General features: G+C 45.5%; 1 protein-coding gene across 5 annotated transcripts in view; it reads left to right on the top strand.

The window, feature by feature from the left end:
* MYT1 (myelin transcription factor 1) overlaps positions 1-17,866 on the top strand; it is a 64,512-nt gene extending 46,646 nt beyond the window's left edge. For all 5 annotated transcript variants that reach the window (XM_021527284.3, XM_021527288.3, XM_021527285.3 and 2 more), the window contains exons 14-23: positions 169-323; positions 2,225-2,287; positions 2,508-2,576; positions 6,240-6,302; positions 6,882-6,965; positions 11,123-11,344; positions 12,073-12,164; positions 13,037-13,140; positions 13,240-13,383; positions 15,020-17,866. In XM_021527284.3, coding sequence (XP_021382959.1) covers positions 169-323; positions 2,225-2,287; positions 2,508-2,576; positions 6,240-6,302; positions 6,882-6,965; positions 11,123-11,344; positions 12,073-12,164; positions 13,037-13,140; positions 13,240-13,383; positions 15,020-15,160 — 1,137 coding nt within the window. In that variant the 3' untranslated portion in view covers positions 15,161-17,866. The remainder of the gene's footprint in view (positions 1-168; positions 324-2,224; positions 2,288-2,507; positions 2,577-6,239; positions 6,303-6,881; positions 6,966-11,122; positions 11,345-12,072; positions 12,165-13,036; positions 13,141-13,239; positions 13,384-15,019) is intronic.
* Positions 17,867-18,111: the final 245 nt, after the last annotated feature.

The following is an 18,111-nucleotide window of genomic DNA, read 5'->3' as shown; positions in this document are numbered from 1 at the left end:
GAAATTACAGGCTGTTAGATCTCTGAGCTGGGTGCTGTGAGGAGCTTGCAGGGGGCTCAGGAGTGCTGGCAGTGCTGCACTAACCCTTATCTGTGATGAACTTGGGATTCTTTCCCACCACAGCTCAGCAGCAATGACCACACCACAACTCTGCCCCTTTCCTTGCAGTCAGAGCCTGCTGCCCACTCTTTTGCCTCCTCGGAAGCTGATGAGCAAGAAGTGTCAGAGGAGAACTTTGAAGAGAGAAAATACCCAGGTGAAGTTACTTTAACCAACTTCAAGCTGAAATTCCTCTCCAAGGACATCAAGAAAGAGCTGCTCACGTAAGTCCTGTCTTCTTGTCTCTTCCTTGAAAATCTATTAATATGTACTTAGCCAGGATGGTTGGAAAAAAAATAGTAAATACATTTCAGAAATAAGAACTGTAGCTCCCTTTCCTACTGTGATTGATCTTACTCATCCTCCTACAACTGCTGATCAATGAGGCAAAATATGTTCCTGCATTACTTTGCAGTGATGAAGGGAACCTGAGAGCTTTGTGCTGTGTATTCATGGACAGGGTTCTGGGAAACTCCTTTTAGGGCTGGTTTTTCCTGGTATTTTCCTGCAAAAGTGTTTCTGCCATGGTGGTGGCATCTACCCAATGTCCTAATCCCCTGTTTTGGGACACTTGCTGATGTTGTGGAGCCAAGAGCACCCAAGGGAACTCAGCACCCCCTTGAAGAGGGTGTTGAACACAAGATGTCTCATTGAGAAGACAGAATTTTTTGGCTTAGAGCAATGGGTCCCAGCACTGTGATACTGCAAGAACACCAGATGTGACCTCATCAAGTTCGCTGTTGTGTTGCATGAGAGAGACCTTGACCCACCTCACATCTGTCTGTCCATCGTGTGGGTGGAGGCACAGACCCAGATCTGCCCTATTGGATGGAGTATGGCTCTGCACCCACACTGATTCCCACAGGAATAGTTCATGTTTAAGGGTTTGAGTCAAACATGGCAACTTGGACCTGGCTTTGGTCTAACAGCACGTCAGGATCAGCCTGGAGGTTGTGATGGGGAGATTTCTCCTCCCAGGCATCCCAGCTGTTCCTGGCATCTTTCCTGTGCATCTGACCTTCCCTCACATCACACAGGGAGTTGGTGGGTGCCCTTCTGCTGATCTCATCCAACTCACTCATTATGTGCAGGCAGGAGGCTGAGGGAGCAGCCAGGCAGGCTGTAGGGGCAGAGCAGCAGCAGCATCTTCCCTAAATGAGCAAAGCTCAGATCAGCTGCCCTACACAAAGCTCTAAAGGGTTTTTCAAAACCCACCAGTGATGTGAACAGCAGTTTCTGAGGTAGAGCCCTGAAGCCCTTCTATGCTTTAATTTTATTGTGATGGTAGAGAAATTTCCTAAATGGAAACAGCTCTGGAATAAATAAATGGTGTCATGGACATCCCAGAGCCTTCCCTCTCCATTTAATATCCTTGTTCCTCTCTGCCCCAGGGGCTGTAATGAATTAGCTGTAGTTAACTCAGGAGCAGACTCACCTGCTGTGTCTGATGCTCTGTGTCTTGTTCTTGTGCCACTTCCAGGCAGGTGCCCCTCACCTGTATCTGCCCAACACCCCCAGGCACAGCCAGAGGTTACTGTCATTCCCTTTCAGCAGCAAACAGTCCTTTCTTCACAGCTGTAAGGCCTGGGGAAAAAAAATATTTTCAGAAAGCTGAAATCTGAAGCACCTTATTCAGATCTGAAATCTGAACAATATGAGTCCTGCAGCCAGAGCTTCAGCATGGCAGGAATGATCCAACCTGGCAGCAGCAGCCAGGGCTGGCCACATCTGTCAGGCTGTGCCACCCCTCAGGCTGTGTCAGTCCCCCACTCCACCAAGTCTTCCCATCAACTGAGGGTTTTAAACACTTTCTTTGCCTTTTGCCACAATTTTTTCTCAGTTATTTTTTTTTTCTAATTGTGTTTTTAGGATCCTTGTGCTCTTTTAAAAATAAAAAGGGAGGAAGGGGAGCTGAAAGGGGAACAGCTGGTTTATACCCATGCAAACACAGAAACACACACCAAGAACTGATGGATGGGGCTGGTGTCAGGGGTCTGGCAGCAGGGCTGGACTGATGCCCCAGACAGACCCCGAGGGGGCTCTGCTGGCTCTGCCCACCCGTGGGTCTTGAGGAATCCATTCCTTTCCCACACTTATGCTCTTTGTTGTTGTTGTTGTTGCCCAGTTGCCCAACCCCAGGCTGTGATGGCAGTGGACACATAACGGGGAACTATGCCTCTCACCGCAGGTGGGTTGACATTTTTTATGTGGTTTGAACTATAAAAACAACTTTTTTTTTCTTTTGGTATAGTTTGTGACCATGTGGATAGTTTGGTTCTGTTTCCTGCCCCCCTTCTGTTGCCCCTCTCCCTCCCCATCCCCCCAGCCCTTTTTCTTTTTCCTTTTTCTTTTTTTTTTTTTTTTTTTTTTTTTTTGCTTATCCAGATATTCCATCTCTTCTCTTTCAGCCTTTCTGGTTGTCCTCTTGCTGACAAGAGCCTCAGAAACCTCATGGCTGCCCACTCTGCTGACCTCAAGTATGTTTGCGCTCAACTTGGAACTCCTTTTTTTTTCATTTCCACCTTTTTTTTCTCTCTTCTCCCTTCCTGCCCCCACACCTCTTGCTCTGCTTTTGCTTTTCCATCCCCTCCCTTCTCCTTTCAAAGAGCTGATCAAAACCTGCCTGTGAGGAGCTGTGGTGGAGTCCAGCTTGCAGCTGCTGCATTGAAGAGGCAATGGTGTGGAGGAAGGATAATTTTGGGGAGGGGGCTGATGGCAATGGTTGGAAATGACCTGGATGTGTGGCAGGTTTCCTCTGGGCATTGTAGACATGTTATTTTCTTTTTCACTTGGCATCTTTTCCTAAGCTCTTGTTGCCTAGTTTGGGCCATAACCCCTTTCATTTAACATTTTTGCCCATCTCAAATAATCCAAAGCCTGGATTTATTTTTGGGTAGAGACACAGCTGGAAGCTCACCGCCAGCACACAGCAAAGCCAACTCTTTTGGAGAACCTGGGGTGCTATTTTTATGCTACTTTTTAAAGGCTGTTTGGGATGTAGTGAGAGAGGTTCCTCTTCATTTCCATGATTTGTGAGGGAACGAAAGAGGGAGTGAGCAAATGCTTGGTAAGGCCAGATCCTGAGCCAGTGGTCAAGGGCTCACAGAAATCCAAACTTCCCCATTCCCATTGCTGTTTCTGAAGGGAGGAACCTGGTTTTGACATTTTCATTCAGGTATCTTCCTCTGAATCCCATATTCAGATTTGCTGATGCCTTCTCCAAACCTGTCCTTTTCAGTAGGAGCTTATTCTTCAGAGGTGTGTTTCCCAAATGCTTTCTTGGGTTGCCTTATCTAAAGAAAGGTGAAATTGTATTTAGTTGGGAACACTGGGGAGACCCCAACCCTCTCCACCCAATTTGCTCTCTGGTGTAAAGTCCAGCAAGAATTTTTTTTCATCATTTCTTTTATGAGCCCAGCCTATCCCTGAAGGCTGAGTCTCCTGTGGTTCCCAGCCTTGCTGAATCCAGTTTTTGGATCATTTAGACACTGATCTAACTGAGGAGCCTCCACTGAGAGTAAAGCCTCATGAAGGGCTTTACATTGCACAGGGTCATAATGAAAAAACCCAAAAGTGCTGTGTCCTGTGTGCAGTCAGGGGGTTTTGGAGCCACAGGTGAGCCAGTGGCAGCCCCACTGGTCACTGAGGCCATTGGAAAAGTCCCAAATCCCTCTGCGGTGGCTCCTGGACTTCTCTGTGCCCCACCACCAGTGTGGGGCTGGTGCCAGGAAAAGTGTTAGTTAACCACCTGCTCCTTATCACAGAGGTGGACAAAGTGGCAGGATTAGCTGATATTAATAGAATTTGCTGGTGGATGGCAAGGACTGCTGTGATTAGTGCTAAGTACACTTAATCATGTGTGTGGACCATACACATTTTGAAAGGACCTCTTCAAAGAGCTCTGCTGAACTGGTGTTCCTGCAGCAGTTTGAAAGAACAGCCAAGTGCTCAGACAATTAGTGTTAAAGATATTAAAAGCTCTCAGGAGCAGCGGCCATTCCCAGTAAGGGCCAGACAAAAGGCAAATGGGCTCATCCCTGAGATTGAGCATTGTGTCCAGCCTTGCTGTGCAGCATCCCGTGTTCCCCTCTGGCATCCAATGTCAGTGCTTTTTATCAAAATACTGTGTAAAAAAAGGACACTTCTGCCCTAAAAAAAAAAAAAAAAAAAAAAAAAAAGCTCGGTAATATTATTTCCTCAAATACCACTTTTTTTTCTATGTCCTGGTGAGGATGGGAGCAGAGGAGGGAGGAAGGGATTTTGAGATATAATAGATTGCACAGTCATAGCTTTTCAGAACTCCAGATAAGACCATGTCAGTGTTTCTATTATAAATTCTATTTCAGGGGTTAATATCCCTGATATAAAAAAAATAGCTCCAGGCTGGAACATGCAATAAAAGGTCTCTGTTGGTATGATTTGTCTCCAGATAATTAAAAATAAAAATCAAATTACTTCTCTCTCCTCTTTAAAAATCCTGAAAGGAAGAAAGAGTTTGGTGTTAGTGTTTTCATAATTTCCTCCCACCCTGAAGCTAGAATAACAGAGAAATAGTTTTGCTTTCCATTGCAACAGTGTAGAGCTGGGAAATATCACAATCATATCCCAAACCTGTAATTTCTAAATGAGTTGAAGAATTTGCACCCTCATTGAGGTCCTGCTGGATATGACCTGCCCTTACTGCACCAGCCCCATGTGCACTCACGTTTTCCTGGCTCTGAGCCTCCCTGTTACCCCCCTAGGACCAGGCCATGTCCCTGCTCTCTTACCCGAGGTGAGGTGCCAATTTCTTTTGACAATGGAGATTATTCAGTGACCTGCAAACACCAAAGTCTCCCTCAGAGCTGCTGGAAAGAGGAGAATTTTGGAATTTTCTGAACAAAAAGAGAAGACTTTTCTAAAAAAGCTGTTTTCCAAGTGGCCAAACTAAAGTCACCTATGGAAACCATTGCTCCACTGACTCTCAGAGGGCAGAGCAGCAGTGCAGAATAGTTTGGGTTGGAAGGGACCTTAAAGGCCAAACTCCCTGCAGTGAGCAGGGACATCTTCAGCTCCATCAGGCTGCTCAGAGCCCTGTCCAGCTTTAGGGAAAGCATCCTGCCTTTCCCAAGAGCCCTGACCTCAGCTGCTGCCTGTGCATCACCATCACTTCACTGCCATGTCCTGGACACACCAACCCCTGCCCTGCTGCAGGTACCAACCAGCCATCCAAACCAGGCACCAGTGGCTTTAAAAACAGAGTTGGAGAAAGTGGGGACACCAAAAACCCTTCCCCTGAGGAGAACGGGTGCTCTGCAAACTCCTGGATGTGCCCTGAGCTTTGCTCAGAAGGAGCAGCAAGCATCTCCCCCCTGCTCCTGCGGCAGCACCGTGGATTTCCCCCCACACCCTCCCCGGGCCTTAATCAATGGACTCAAAAAGCCCTGGCTAATTGGCAGGCTGGCGTGCACATCCTCTGCAAACGCTCCTCGCCTCTCTTCCATGTCCCCATGACAATTTTTAAATCCGCCGTGTCCCCCACAGCACGGGGAGCAGATCTCTGTGCCGTGCTCCTTTGGGTGCCCTCGCAGTCCTGGCTCTGAGCCCTTGGCGATCCGTGCCCCTGTGGCCTCCCTGCAGCTTTGGGTGATGACAGCAGCGATCTCCAGCCTCTGCTGGAGAGCTCTGGGTGCTCACCTGGAACTCAGGGCACCTCCAAAGGTCCCTGTGGAAGGCTGAGGCTGAGGGGCAGAGCCTGTGCCAAAAGCTGCAGGGGCACCGTGTGTGGTGACCTGGTGGTCCCCAGGCCCCTCACAGGCTGGCTGGGGCATTTTAGCTCATTTTTAGCTCCTGCGCTGTCTCCTTCACGAGGGTGGGGACACAGGCTGGGACCTGTGTCCTCTCATGGGAGAGCAGCTCCTCACTGTGCTCCCAACATCCCACAGATGTTCCTCTTCAATGTCACATCATGCAGTGATGCACTGACTTCAGTACCATGGATATTACAAACCAAATCTTGTCCTTACAGAGGGGGAAGGGGCGGGAAGGAAAAACCTGCTGGTGCTGATAGTGCCCAGATTTCTCTTTGAGAAGAGCTGTCACAGAGTGTCGATCCCCTGCTCACATCCCCAGGCTAATCCGAGCCTCCCTTGCCTCTGCAGGTGCCCTACTCCTGGTTGTGATGGCTCTGGTCACATAACAGGAAATTATGCATCACATAGAAGGTAAGATCTCCCTTAAATTATTTTCTCACTTGCCTCTTTCTGTGCAGCTTTCTTTTTTTTTTTTTTTCCCTGCAGTGGGCAGAGTTGTAAAGTTCTGAATAAAACATTAATGTTACTGACAACTGAAGCCTATTTTCATCTCTTTAATCTGACTTTCCTTTTTTTTTTTTTCTGATGTTTTCAGAATCTGATTAGAAGCTCCTTTCAACAGAATAAAAGACAAAGGGTCAGATTTTAGCTGATGCAATGCTCCTGTTAATATTGCTACCTATTTATGACTTCTATTATCACTTTAGAACATTAATAGCACAGATCTGAGCCTTCTGTTTCAACAATTCCATTAAACATTGCAGGCTGTTAGCAGATATCTTCTTATCTAGACACCATTAATTACTGTCCATCTCCCTCAATTTTTTACTATTTTTTTTTCTTCTGACTTCTCCTCGTGATGTGAAGCTGCAAAACGAGAGAGATCAAAAACACTGTGCCAAATTCAAGGGAAAGATGACTGAAGCGAGGGAATAGCAAATGCAGAGATTCTGCCAGTGAGACAGGCCTTTCTTCTCTTTTTAACCACAGTCTGTCAGGCTGCCCTCGTGCCAAGAAAAGTGGGATCAAGATCACCCCGACAAAGGATGATAAAGAGGACCCAGAGCTGATGAAGTAAGTCTGGAAATAACTCCTGAGCAGAGCTTGTCACTCCATCCACTTTGCTTCACACAGATTTCTGTGGGGGATCACTCAGCAGCCACCCCACATCCCCCCTCGCCCGTGCTGCTTTGAGCATCCTCTACCAAAGCTCTTTGCTGTGTTTTGGTGTTGCAATTTTGATGTTTGATGGAAAAATTGGGTGGTGGGGAGGTAATGGTGTAGCTTTCTTGCAGATGTGAAAGGTAAGTTGGTAGGGCACGAACAGTTTCTCTGCTATCTGTACTTTATATAATTCCTGGAAAACCACACCAGTGCTGGAAATGAAGGTAAATCCCCACAGTCAAGACAAACATTGCAGGTTTTTGGGAAGCAATGAGTAGTCAAAGGCTGATGGACTGGCTTAACTGCCAGGAGCACTGCAGAAGTAGAACCTACCCATCACTGAGTTGGGTCAGGATCTGGTAACCCTGAATAAACTGTGTTTTGTGGAGTCTTTGCCAGAGCAGAATATTTGAAGTGAACTGAAAAAAAAACCCTCTCTGCTGCCTCGGGCTGAAGTTTTCAAAACATCCCAGGGGGTTTATTCCTGTGGGGAATAGAGATTTGAAATTGCTTAGTCCACCTCAGGAGTTTTCATGAGCTGTGAAATTCATTTGTCCTGACTTTTAGCAAGTCTGAACATCACAGGCTCAGCATGTGGGGTCTGGGATCTGTATCTCCTTACACAGCTACAGGACATGAAAGGCAGCACTGACTCCAGGAACCTTTTTTTTTTTTTTTTTTTTTTTTGTTACTCAGAGCATCTCCAGCATTTCTGAAGTTTGTACACTCAGGCAGCAAGTGCAGGTGGAAGGAGGTAAAAAGAAACATAGAAAAAATTATTAACCACTTCCAAGGGTTTCTGGTTGCCCTTGAGTGCTGGCATATCTATCCAAACGCCTTTGGCTCAGTAGACTGTCTCCAAATTGATCTTTTTTAAAAAATATTTCACTGCCAGGGCAGGTCTTACCCTCACAGAGGAGCAGAGGTGGATATCTCCATGTGCCCAGGTTTTGGCCTGGAGCAGAGGCTGAGCCAAAGCAGGACCCAGTGTGGGTGGAAGAACCCTGCAGCGGCCGTGGGAAGCTGGGCTGAGCCTGCTGGGGGGGAAGGACCTTTCAGAAAAAGATGATATTTGAGCCATCTGCTCTGTTCTTCCTCCTCAGTCTACAGGAAGGAAAGCCTCCCAGTTAAATGAGCCATGTGATAATTAGCAGGAGTTTGCAGAGTTTATTAAAAATTAAGCAACCTACTCGAGAATCTGCAGGAAAAAAGCCTCTTTTGGCTCAAATACACTGAATTGCTGGTGGTGTTGCAAGGCTGTGCCATTAACCAGTGACACAGGGAAGGGAAGGGCAGGCAGCAAATTGGTGATGTGCAGCTGCTGGCTGTTGTATCTTTGCTCTCACCATGGTTGGAGCCCCCAGTTGGGAGGTCACCCCTCTCTGTGGTTTCCCCAGGGACACATGCCCTGTGGGGCTGGTTTTGCTCATTGTGCCTTCCCCTTTCAGGGCAGGACAGAGCAGGAATGTGTCAAGCAGTTTCCCCAGTGTGGTTTCTCTGCACAGAAATATCTTCCCAGTGCAAGGAGAAAGGAGTTTTTATGTGGCTGTTTTGTTGTGGGGCACATGGGGTGGGCTGGCAGGACACCCACAGCAGAGTGAGGGTTCCCACCAGCATCCTCACCAGGGGCTCAGTTTCTCCTAGTCCACCCTAAAGATGCAAACACTGGGAAGATAAAGTTGCAAGAAATCATTTAATTGTTTGGGTTGGAAGGGATCTTAAATCTCATCTCATTCCAACTCTCTGCCATGGGGTGAGACGCCTTCCACTAGACCAGATTTGTCAAAGACCCATCCAGTCTGGTTGTGGACACTTCCAGGGGTGGGGCATCCATAGATTCTCTAGGTTCCAGGCTCCAAATGGGGCTGGATTTTCTGACTCCTGGAAAGCTGGTGCCATCCACCCCCAGACAGGTCTTGGTGGAACCATGCACATGGGTGCAGGAAACGTGAGATGGACTGTGAGGGTCTCTGCAGCAGCAGCAGGAGGAGGAGGCATTCCCTAACATCCCATGACCCAGACAGCAACCCCTCCTCTTCCAGTACACCCATGAGGAGCAGAAGCTCCTCTGAGATGTGCAAAACAACGTGGCACAACAATCCCTGGCTGGTGCCTCCCCCCAGCCTGTGGCAGTGTTTGTCCCACCACCCATGGCAAGGTGTGTTAAGGAGCTTTGGCTCTAAATCCTTCTTCTGTCTGCACTGAGCTCCACTTGGAACCCAGCCGAGAGTTGCACATTGTCACCGAGGAGAAAGTCATTTAGTCCCTGTTGTTTGTGCTGTTCATCCTTCAAGTAATTTGCTGCAGATGTGATTGAACAGATCACCTCAACCTTCAGCCCAGCCCATGCAGTGGAAGCATCCACAGGTGTCTAATTGATCAAACGCTACTGGTGCTCCCATTAAATAATAATAATATTAAAAAAAAATTAAAATATGTCCAAGACAGCTGTTTTGCACAATAAGGCTCTGGTTTATTTTTTAACAATGAAAATGTAATAAAAGTTAAATTAACGGTGTAAAATATGTAATGGCTGGGCTGTAACGGCTGCATACGAAATGCTGGGGTTTGGCTATTTCTCTCTTGCTCTTCCCCCCTCTCCCCCTTCTCCTTTTCCTCCTGAGGATTCAGTAATTTGCTCGTGATCATATAAAAGCAATGATGTTATGAATTTACTGAGGATCCTGCTGGCAGGAATATTATAAGTGAATTGTGCTGCATTTGCAGCTGATTAAAATCGAGATCAGCATTTTTCAAATTATCTTGGGAAAAGGCTGGGTGTAGGGCCCCCCTTTTTGCTGTCATCTCCCTTTTGTGTGGAATGTAAACAATCACGGCAATAATTTCTGCGGTGAAATGCAGCTTGCGATTTTCAGGAGCAGCTCTGTGAATGCTTTTGCTGGAGAGCCTCAAAGTCCCTAATTGCTTCCAAACTAAGGACATGGGAGCTATTTTTGTCATTTCTTACCTCCTTCCACCTCCCCTATTTTTGAGTAACCTCCCTTGAGTAATAAACTTTTAACTGTATTTACAATTGACAAGCATTTTTAAAGCAAATGCAAACCACAGCAGAAACCCTGATAGGTACCCTGGGCTTGTAGGATGGCTGGATTTAGGGAGAATGCCATTAGGTGAGGAGGGAGGAAAGAGGTGCCTTTCAGAGAGCCACTCGTGTGCTGCGCAGTAGCACAAGTTGTGTTGGTGCTTCCACAAGGCTCCTCACAGCTCCTGTGTGTTTCAACAGGCCATAAAGAGGCAGAAGTAAGGGCAGGGCTCATGTGCTGCCTTGATGATAATTCTCACTTTATCCCCTTGAGAGCGTGGGTTGATCTCCCCAGAGAGGCAGGATGTGAACCAGGAGGAGGAGGAGGAGGCAAGTGAGGCCATGCTGTGGCTGCAGAGTGGGGCCCAGTGATTTGTCCTGTCTGACAGAGTGCAGGCTCAGAAACCCCTCAAATGCCCTCCTGGCAGGAACAGGGCTGCAGCTCTTCGTGCACAGCCTGAAGAGCTCCTGGCTCAGGGTCCAGCCCCTGGGGAGGGCTGTGTGCCCAAGGGCACAGACGGTGCTCCTATGCTGTGTTGACTGTGCTGCTGCAGGGTGATAAGAGATGAGCCTGGTTCATCAGCAGCGGCACTGGGCAGAGCCAGCAGTATGTATGTGGTGGTTCAGTGTGAGTGTCAGCCTTGGGGTACATCAGGATCCCATGTCAGGCAGGCCAACCTGCCATTTGTGTCCCCAGTGAGGCACCAAATGGTGTTTTCTGACACCACTGGGACCTACATTTGCCACATGTGGCATTACCTCCATAGACTTCCCCGTCCTGCAGAATTCTCCTTGATTCTCTTTGGCTCTTTAGAAGGAGCAGTCGTAGCTCTTAATTTCCCATCTGCTATTTCCATCAACCAAGTATCTCCCCTATAAACTCCAGACGAGACCCAAATGCAAATGCTCTCTTCCCAGGCTTCCTCATTCCTGCTCATCAATAATTTCCTTGCGCCTTTATTCCTTCCTTCTGTTCCTTCCCCTTGATTGCGTGCTGTAACTTTGGGTGGTTCCCCGTGCCCAGGTGTCCTGTTCCGGGCTGTGTCGGGCTGGGACACATCAGTGGCAAGTACGCGTCTCACCGGAGCGCCTCCGGGTGCCCGCTGGCAGCCCGAAGGCAGAAGGAAGGGTCGCTCAACGGCTCCTCCTTCTCCTGGAAGTCCTTGAAGAACGAAGGCCCAACCTGCCCCACCCCAGGCTGTGACGGTTCTGGCCACGCCAACGGGAGCTTCCTCACTCACAGAAGGTAAATCCTGGGGTTTGAGTCAGAGTGAGTGTGATGATTTTGCTGTGGACCTGCCCCAAGATGCTGCTTGAGCCACGTTCAGCTCTTCATGTGAGGCTCAAGAACTGGTGCTTTTGATGCTGAGTTTAGTCAGGGTGAAGTTTACTGAATGGAGAAAATGTGTGGTTGTTTTAATATTCACAGAATCACAGAAGGGTTTGGGTTGGAAGGGACCTTAAGCCCCATCTCATTCTAACCCTCTTCCACTCTTTATTCCACCACCTTCCACTATCCCAGGTTGCTCCAAGCCCTATCCAAACTGGCATTGGATATTTCCAATCTTTCACAGCTTCTCTGGGCAGCTCTGTCCTCACCACCCCCACAGGGAAGAATTTCTTCCTAACCTCTAATCTAAACCTCTATTTGCATGCTGGAACAGAATTTGAGCACTGTAAATAGGAGCTTGGTGCCCACGACAACCAGACTCATCTCACCCTCCTCACCTGGCACACCTCCTCTTTTAGGAAGCAATGTGTTTTTAATCTTTGCTTAAAGAAAATTGCTCTCACTTTATAAATGGGGCATTTTGAGGCATTATTCAAAAAGCTATTTCCTCTGTACCATAAAAAGCTTTTAGAAGAACTGTCTCACAGCTTGAATTCCACCAAATGGCACATGTTCTTACGTTGGGAACATAAGCACCTATAAATACTGAGAGTTTATGCAAGCCATTTTTACTTGTTTTTCAGTTTGTCAGGGTGTCCAAGAGCTACTTTTGCTGGGAAGAAAGGAAAACTCTCAGGGGATGAAATTCTCAACACAAAGTTCAAGACTAGTGATGGTAAGATTTTTCACTCCTTTGCCTTGCAGATGTGTCAGGATGTTGAGCCCATAGATTTTTTCTTTTTAGACTGAGAAAGCTTAAGCTGAAATCTGGGCACAGATTTCAAGGACATCGTGTACTTTGAAGACCCTTTCCTTGTGTTTTCTGGGTGTTTGTGGTGGCATGGTACCAGTCACACTCCTTGAGTCACATATTTTAAGGGAGCAACAATAAAGAAGGCAAAAGAAGTAATGCTGAAATTCAGATTTTTTTTTTTTTTCATATATTCACTGGCATTTTTACAAATCCCTTGCAGTCATTCAGCGATTTTCACCTATTCAGGGCTTTTAGTACTGAGATATTTCTGGATCTGAAATTTTGTTAGTGATGGCACTTTGCATTTCCAGTGCTATTACTGAGCTTTCTGTGGTATTTGACAAGGTTCAAGCATTGAACTCGATAGTTTGGAACCTATAAATACCTGCACTCCTCTTGAAATATTGCTTTATTTTATGGACCTATAATTTCTCATCTAGATATGCATTAGTTTTTTAAATGGCACCATTCCAAGCTCGTGGATTGGAGAGAATGACCTGACTGTTCAGGACCATCAACCTTGCTGGGTGTGGGGATGTGTTGGACTCCAACTGCTCTGCTGTCCTTTGCTTTTGCATTTACATATTGACCTGTTCAAGTATCACTGAGCTGTGATAATAGAAATATTAATTATGAAAAAATAGAAAGAAAAAGGCAGGTGAGAGTTACGTCCTGTTTTGAGGCTGTAAAAGCCAAGGTAAGGACGGTGCAGCAGGATGGGCTCAGCAGAAAGCCCAACACTTTTGCTTTTCCCAAGAGCATTTGTTGACTAACCATGACCTTCCCTCCTGCAGTTCTGGAGAATGATGAGGAGATCAAGCAGCTGAACAAGGAGATCAGTGAGCTGAACGAGTCCAACTCAGAGATGGAAGCAGCCATGGTGAAACTGCAGTCCCAGGTTTGTGTCCTTGGCCATGCATTCAAACCCAGGGGTGATGGGTGTTGGTGGGTGCCACTGGTGAGGGTTGATAACCCTGCTGTGCTCCTTGCTCTGCAGATCTCCACCATGGAGAAGAACCTGAAGAACATTGAGGAGGAAAACAAAATCATAGAGGAGCAAAACGAAGCCCTGTTCCTGGAGCTCTCAGGGTTGAGCCAGGCTCTCATCCAAAGTCTTGCCAACATCCGCCTTCCGCACATGGTAAGAAACTTTGACAATGCTCAACCCAAGCTGGTGTCATCGAGGGAGCTGTGCCAAACCCAATTCATGATAAGGCTTTTTCACAATTAAAGAGTGGGGGAATTTCTTTCCATACACCTAGGTGTCCTTTAAAAGATCAGTACCTTTCCCTTATCTCTGAAGCTTGCATTGTATCTCCCTTTTGTTGTCATTTTCTGCTGATCTCCCTTTTTATCTATTGTTCTGTCTCATTACATCTGGGAGCACTACCACAAAATAGGAAACTTTATCAAGGGCACCCAGTGCCTTTTAGGCTAAGACAGCACAAGCAGAGATCAGGAGGGATTGGATTTCAACGTCAGAAAGATCTTAGAGCTCCTATTACAATGCAGGTAGTTTCAATTCAGTTTTGAATAGCTGGCAGCTAAAGAATAGCATTCTTAAAGAGAGTGTATTTTGTTTAATTTAACAAGGTCTAACAGCCCACAGCATGTTACCATAGAGTTACTGAGAAATGAAAAGACTGCATTAAAATAGTAAAACCACAAAAGGCTATTAATTACTTTCTCTCTGCTCCCAGGAATGTAATTACTGTTGTCAAAACCAGGTGTGTGGAGGTGGGGCTCATGTTGTTGAGGAAGCTGTCCTCTTACAACTCATAAAGACCATTGCAATGATCAGAGGAATGAGCTTTTGATTTTTTTTTTCCATCCTTTTTTTCTTTTTTTTTTTTTTTTTTCTTTTTTTTTTTTTTTTTTTTTGGGAATCCTTTTCATTGGGGTTTGTATTTAAATTCAGGCTGGTTGGAGAGAAGCCATCCTCCAGCAGAGCAGTTTTGGATAGTATTCACCCAGCTGCCTAACTGGCAGAAAACCACTCGCTGAGAGCTTTTTTGTAAAGTATTTGACACATAAAGGTCAAATAAACTGTTCAGCAAATATTTTTTCAAGGTTTCAGGCATCTCTAATTAAATGATGCCCATGAGACTTTTATGCTCATTTTATTCCTGTTCTTTTTCTTCCTTCCCCTTCTCTTTTTTCCCCCACTAAGCCCAAGTTAGATACTTGCAATGCCCCTCAAAAGCAGAAGCTGTACTGCAGCAGAGAGCTGGGCTGGGCAGCTGTGAGCCCAAGGTGACCCAACTTTGCCTTTGGTTCCCTCCGTGATGTTTCAGCAGTCCTGCTGCCCTCCAGCCCTTCATTTCCATGCCTTAATTCAGCCTCCAGCCTGTCAGGCTGCCTGAACACACTTAACCTGATGCTGTTAATAGCTCCACAAGGCCAGTGCATAAAATTAAGGACCTGGTTAAGATCCGGTGGGATTAGGGCGATGTTGAGATTCCTGAAGATGCAGCACTGCACACAGAAAGCCTTTGATATGGAGACCTTTGGCTGTTGGTACATACAGAGAATCATGGAATGGTTTGGGTCAGAAGGGACTTTAAAACACACACTGTTCAAGCCCATTGCTGTAGATAAGGACACCTTCCCCTAGACCAGGTTTCTCCAAGCCTGGCCTTGAGCACTTTCAGGAATCCACAACTTCTCTGGGCACTAAAATACGCAGATGATTTATTGTAAAGACTCTCATCCTCTTCCTGCTATTCTACTAACACTTTTATTTGACCTTTTTTTTTTTTTTTTTTTTTTGGCTGAAGGACCCAATTAGTGAGCAGAACTTTGATGCCTATGTGAATACACTGACAGACATGTACACCAACCAGGAGTGCTACCAGAACCCAGAGAACAAGGACCTGCTGGAGAGCATCAAGCAAGCTGTCAAGGGCATCCAGGTGTAGTGCCACGGGATGGAGAGCAGCAAGCAAACAGACTGTAAGATGGAACTTCCCCTCCAAGTATTCAGGTTTACAAGTTAGAAAACTTGTTTAATGAATGAAAAAAAAAAAAGAAAGAAAAAAGGACCAAAATGTAACCAAGAGGCCATTTCTGAGACATGGAACTGATCAAACTCAATGTTCTCGTTTACTTAACTTTGGACCTTCTTGAGAAAAGTGGGAATTTTTTCCACCTTGACCACGAGGTAGATCAGGATGGAAGGTTAAATTCTCCAGTAGGCTGTGGGGCTTGTTAGCAGGTGAAGAGTAAGCATCTTTCATGAGTTGCTTGTTCTTGCAGAATAGATCCAAGGGTTAAAACGTTACAAGAACAGGGTCTTGTCTGATCCAAGACTAGTGTATGACTGGCTTAAACCCTCATGTTGTCTATGGTCGTATGTCCAGATCACCTACTCACACATGAGTTATGTTCTATGTTGCTACAAGTGCTGGAGCTGCAAGCTACCTGTAAATCTGAACCTGTGCTGGGCCTCCCAACCCCAAAGTGTTCAGATATCCACTGGGCATGGGAACTCTGAAGTATTATAAAGTAGCTTATTTTTATTTTCTGAAAGAAATCTGAAGAGCAGTTCTGGATCTCCAGTGGAAAGCGCAATGGAAAAAAGGTTCTCAGGGAAGCTTTTGGAGTTTGCAACTACAGTATTCCTTTGTCTGTCTTAAATATGAGAGTAGCTATTATGAATAGGCCAATTCCAGATATTTCAAACAGAAGAATTTCTTTAATGTGTCATGGTCCGGTGTATATGATTTTTTGGAAATCTGTTTGATGACAGTTCTGGTTCTTTTCATTATTGTGATCATCCCTACAGTGGCGCAGTACTGCCAGTCCAGAGATCATACATCAATGCCAGAGAATGGTTGAGATTGAGATGAACAAAACAAAACAAATCTAATCAAAAAGAAGCAAAAACCAACAAAAAGAGAGATGTTAATTCATGGCCAGAAAAGTGCTTATGTAGCGTGAACCAGGAGTTGATTTCTTACACGTATCCACAGGGCAATGAGGATGGTTTGGTTTGGTGTTCTAGGATGTGCGCGAAATCACAACGCCAGCGCCATTCTGCCACAAAAAAAAAAAGGGAAAAAAGGAAAAATAAAAGAGGATTCAGGTATTGGGAATTCTTCCAAAGAAGTAGCTGTAGGCAGCTGGGTACACGCAGCCCTCTGTGCACTTAGAGAACAACTCTATGAATGTCTTTGGGCGTCGCTCTGCAGCACTGCTCCATGGCCAGGGCCGGCTGTCACCCCGCGGGCTGCTCCCCACCTCTGCTGCCATTTGGAGCTCACTTCCTTCTCCAAACACTTCAGTGGGGCAGAACCCCCCGAGGGGCCCCAGCGTGGGGGCACCCCAAATCCCAAATCCCATATCCTGCGTCACTCCCGGCCATGGGGCAGGCAGAGCTGCGGAGGATCTTGTTGACCCCAACAAAAGGCAAGAGCGTGGTGTCATTTCAAGCCAAATCCTGCAGATATTTAGGGTATAAGTCTCGATTTGGGGAAGTCAGTGGAAAGTCCCAGTGGCTACCATGGCCACTGGATCTGGCCTGGAAGCCCATGAGTGGCTTGATTGGAGTTGTTCCCTGTGTTAAATTCCATAGGGCAGTAGGCCTGGGTGGGCTTGCTCCCATACTTAAGTGTTTTCAGGATCAGACTCCAGGAGTTCACTTATTTTAGAACCCATTCCAAGTGCAAAAATGAAAAAAAAAAGAAAAAAAAAGGAAAAAAAAAGTATAAAATTTGAAGTGTTAAAAACACAACATTCTTAACATGTAAATAGAGTCCAAATTGATTGTGACTGCAATTCAGTTAGTATTTAAAAGTAGAGAAATTGCACTTACTGGAAGAAAGAGAAGAGAAAAAAAGTAGTTAGTTTAATTATGCTGTAAATTATTTAATTTTGGCAAGATGTATGTAATTTATATTTACAACACCTTATGTTAACTTTTTGCTATTTATTTAACTTTTTTATTTATTAATTTTATACTTATTTTAAACTGGACACTGCACCATAGAAATGAAGATAAAAGAAGCAAAAAAAAAAGTTAAAAATTAAAACTTTTGACCGTAAAAAAAATGATATTCCAAAAAAAAGAAAAAAAAAATAAAAACCCCTATCTACAACTCCTACTTGTAATTTTGATGCAACCAAGTTATTTTTTATATATTTTGTTATTTATTCTTTTAATGATGGGAATTTTTTTAAAGATATTTTATAACTGAGACATTTTGATAATTTTTTGGTTTGTTTTTTTGTGGGAGCAGGGGCACTGGGGGGAAGAGAGACTTTTTCAGTTTTTCTTTTTTTTTCATTCATATTGTTTCAGGCACTGATAACAGGAAATGAAAATTCTGTATTTATTATTTATTTAATATTTAAGTCGGGAAAAAAATGAACTGTGCTCTTGTTGTATATTTATTTTGTTGTTTGTGTGTTGGTTACGTGATGACTGAGTACTTGTTTATGTGAAGGAATACTGTTAATATTTAAATAATAAAGAGTCACATTGAAAGTTATAGCAGGCTACATGTTATTCTGTGAAAACGAATACTGTGATCTACTTTCCTCAGGAAATGTATTTTGCAGACAGAACTTCCTTATGTACTGGCAGGGTTATTTCATAATAAAACCCAGTTCTGTTTGTGACTTTAGTTGCTATGGTCTTTCTTCAAGCTGTTGCCAATGTGTCCCCACTGGGCTTTGCCCTTGTCCTGCACCATGGCTTGGGGGTGGTCAGCGTGTCCCTGCTCCCCTGCAGTCCTCGCCAGGGACCGTGCACCTCCCACCTGGCTCTTCCCACCTCCTAAGCTGGGGGACTTAAGGAGAATTTAGGTTTGGAATCTCTGAAGGCTTTGGAGAAGAAGGAGCTGCCACCCTCCAGCCAAGCAGGTGCTTA

Source organism: Lonchura striata, chromosome 17, assembly GCF_046129695.1.
Source record: "Lonchura striata isolate bLonStr1 chromosome 17, bLonStr1.mat, whole genome shotgun sequence".
Lineage (NCBI taxonomy): Eukaryota > Metazoa > Chordata > Aves > Passeriformes > Estrildidae > Lonchura > Lonchura striata.
The sequence above is the reverse complement of the archived record's forward strand: the minus strand, read 5'-3'. Positions and strand labels throughout refer to the sequence as shown.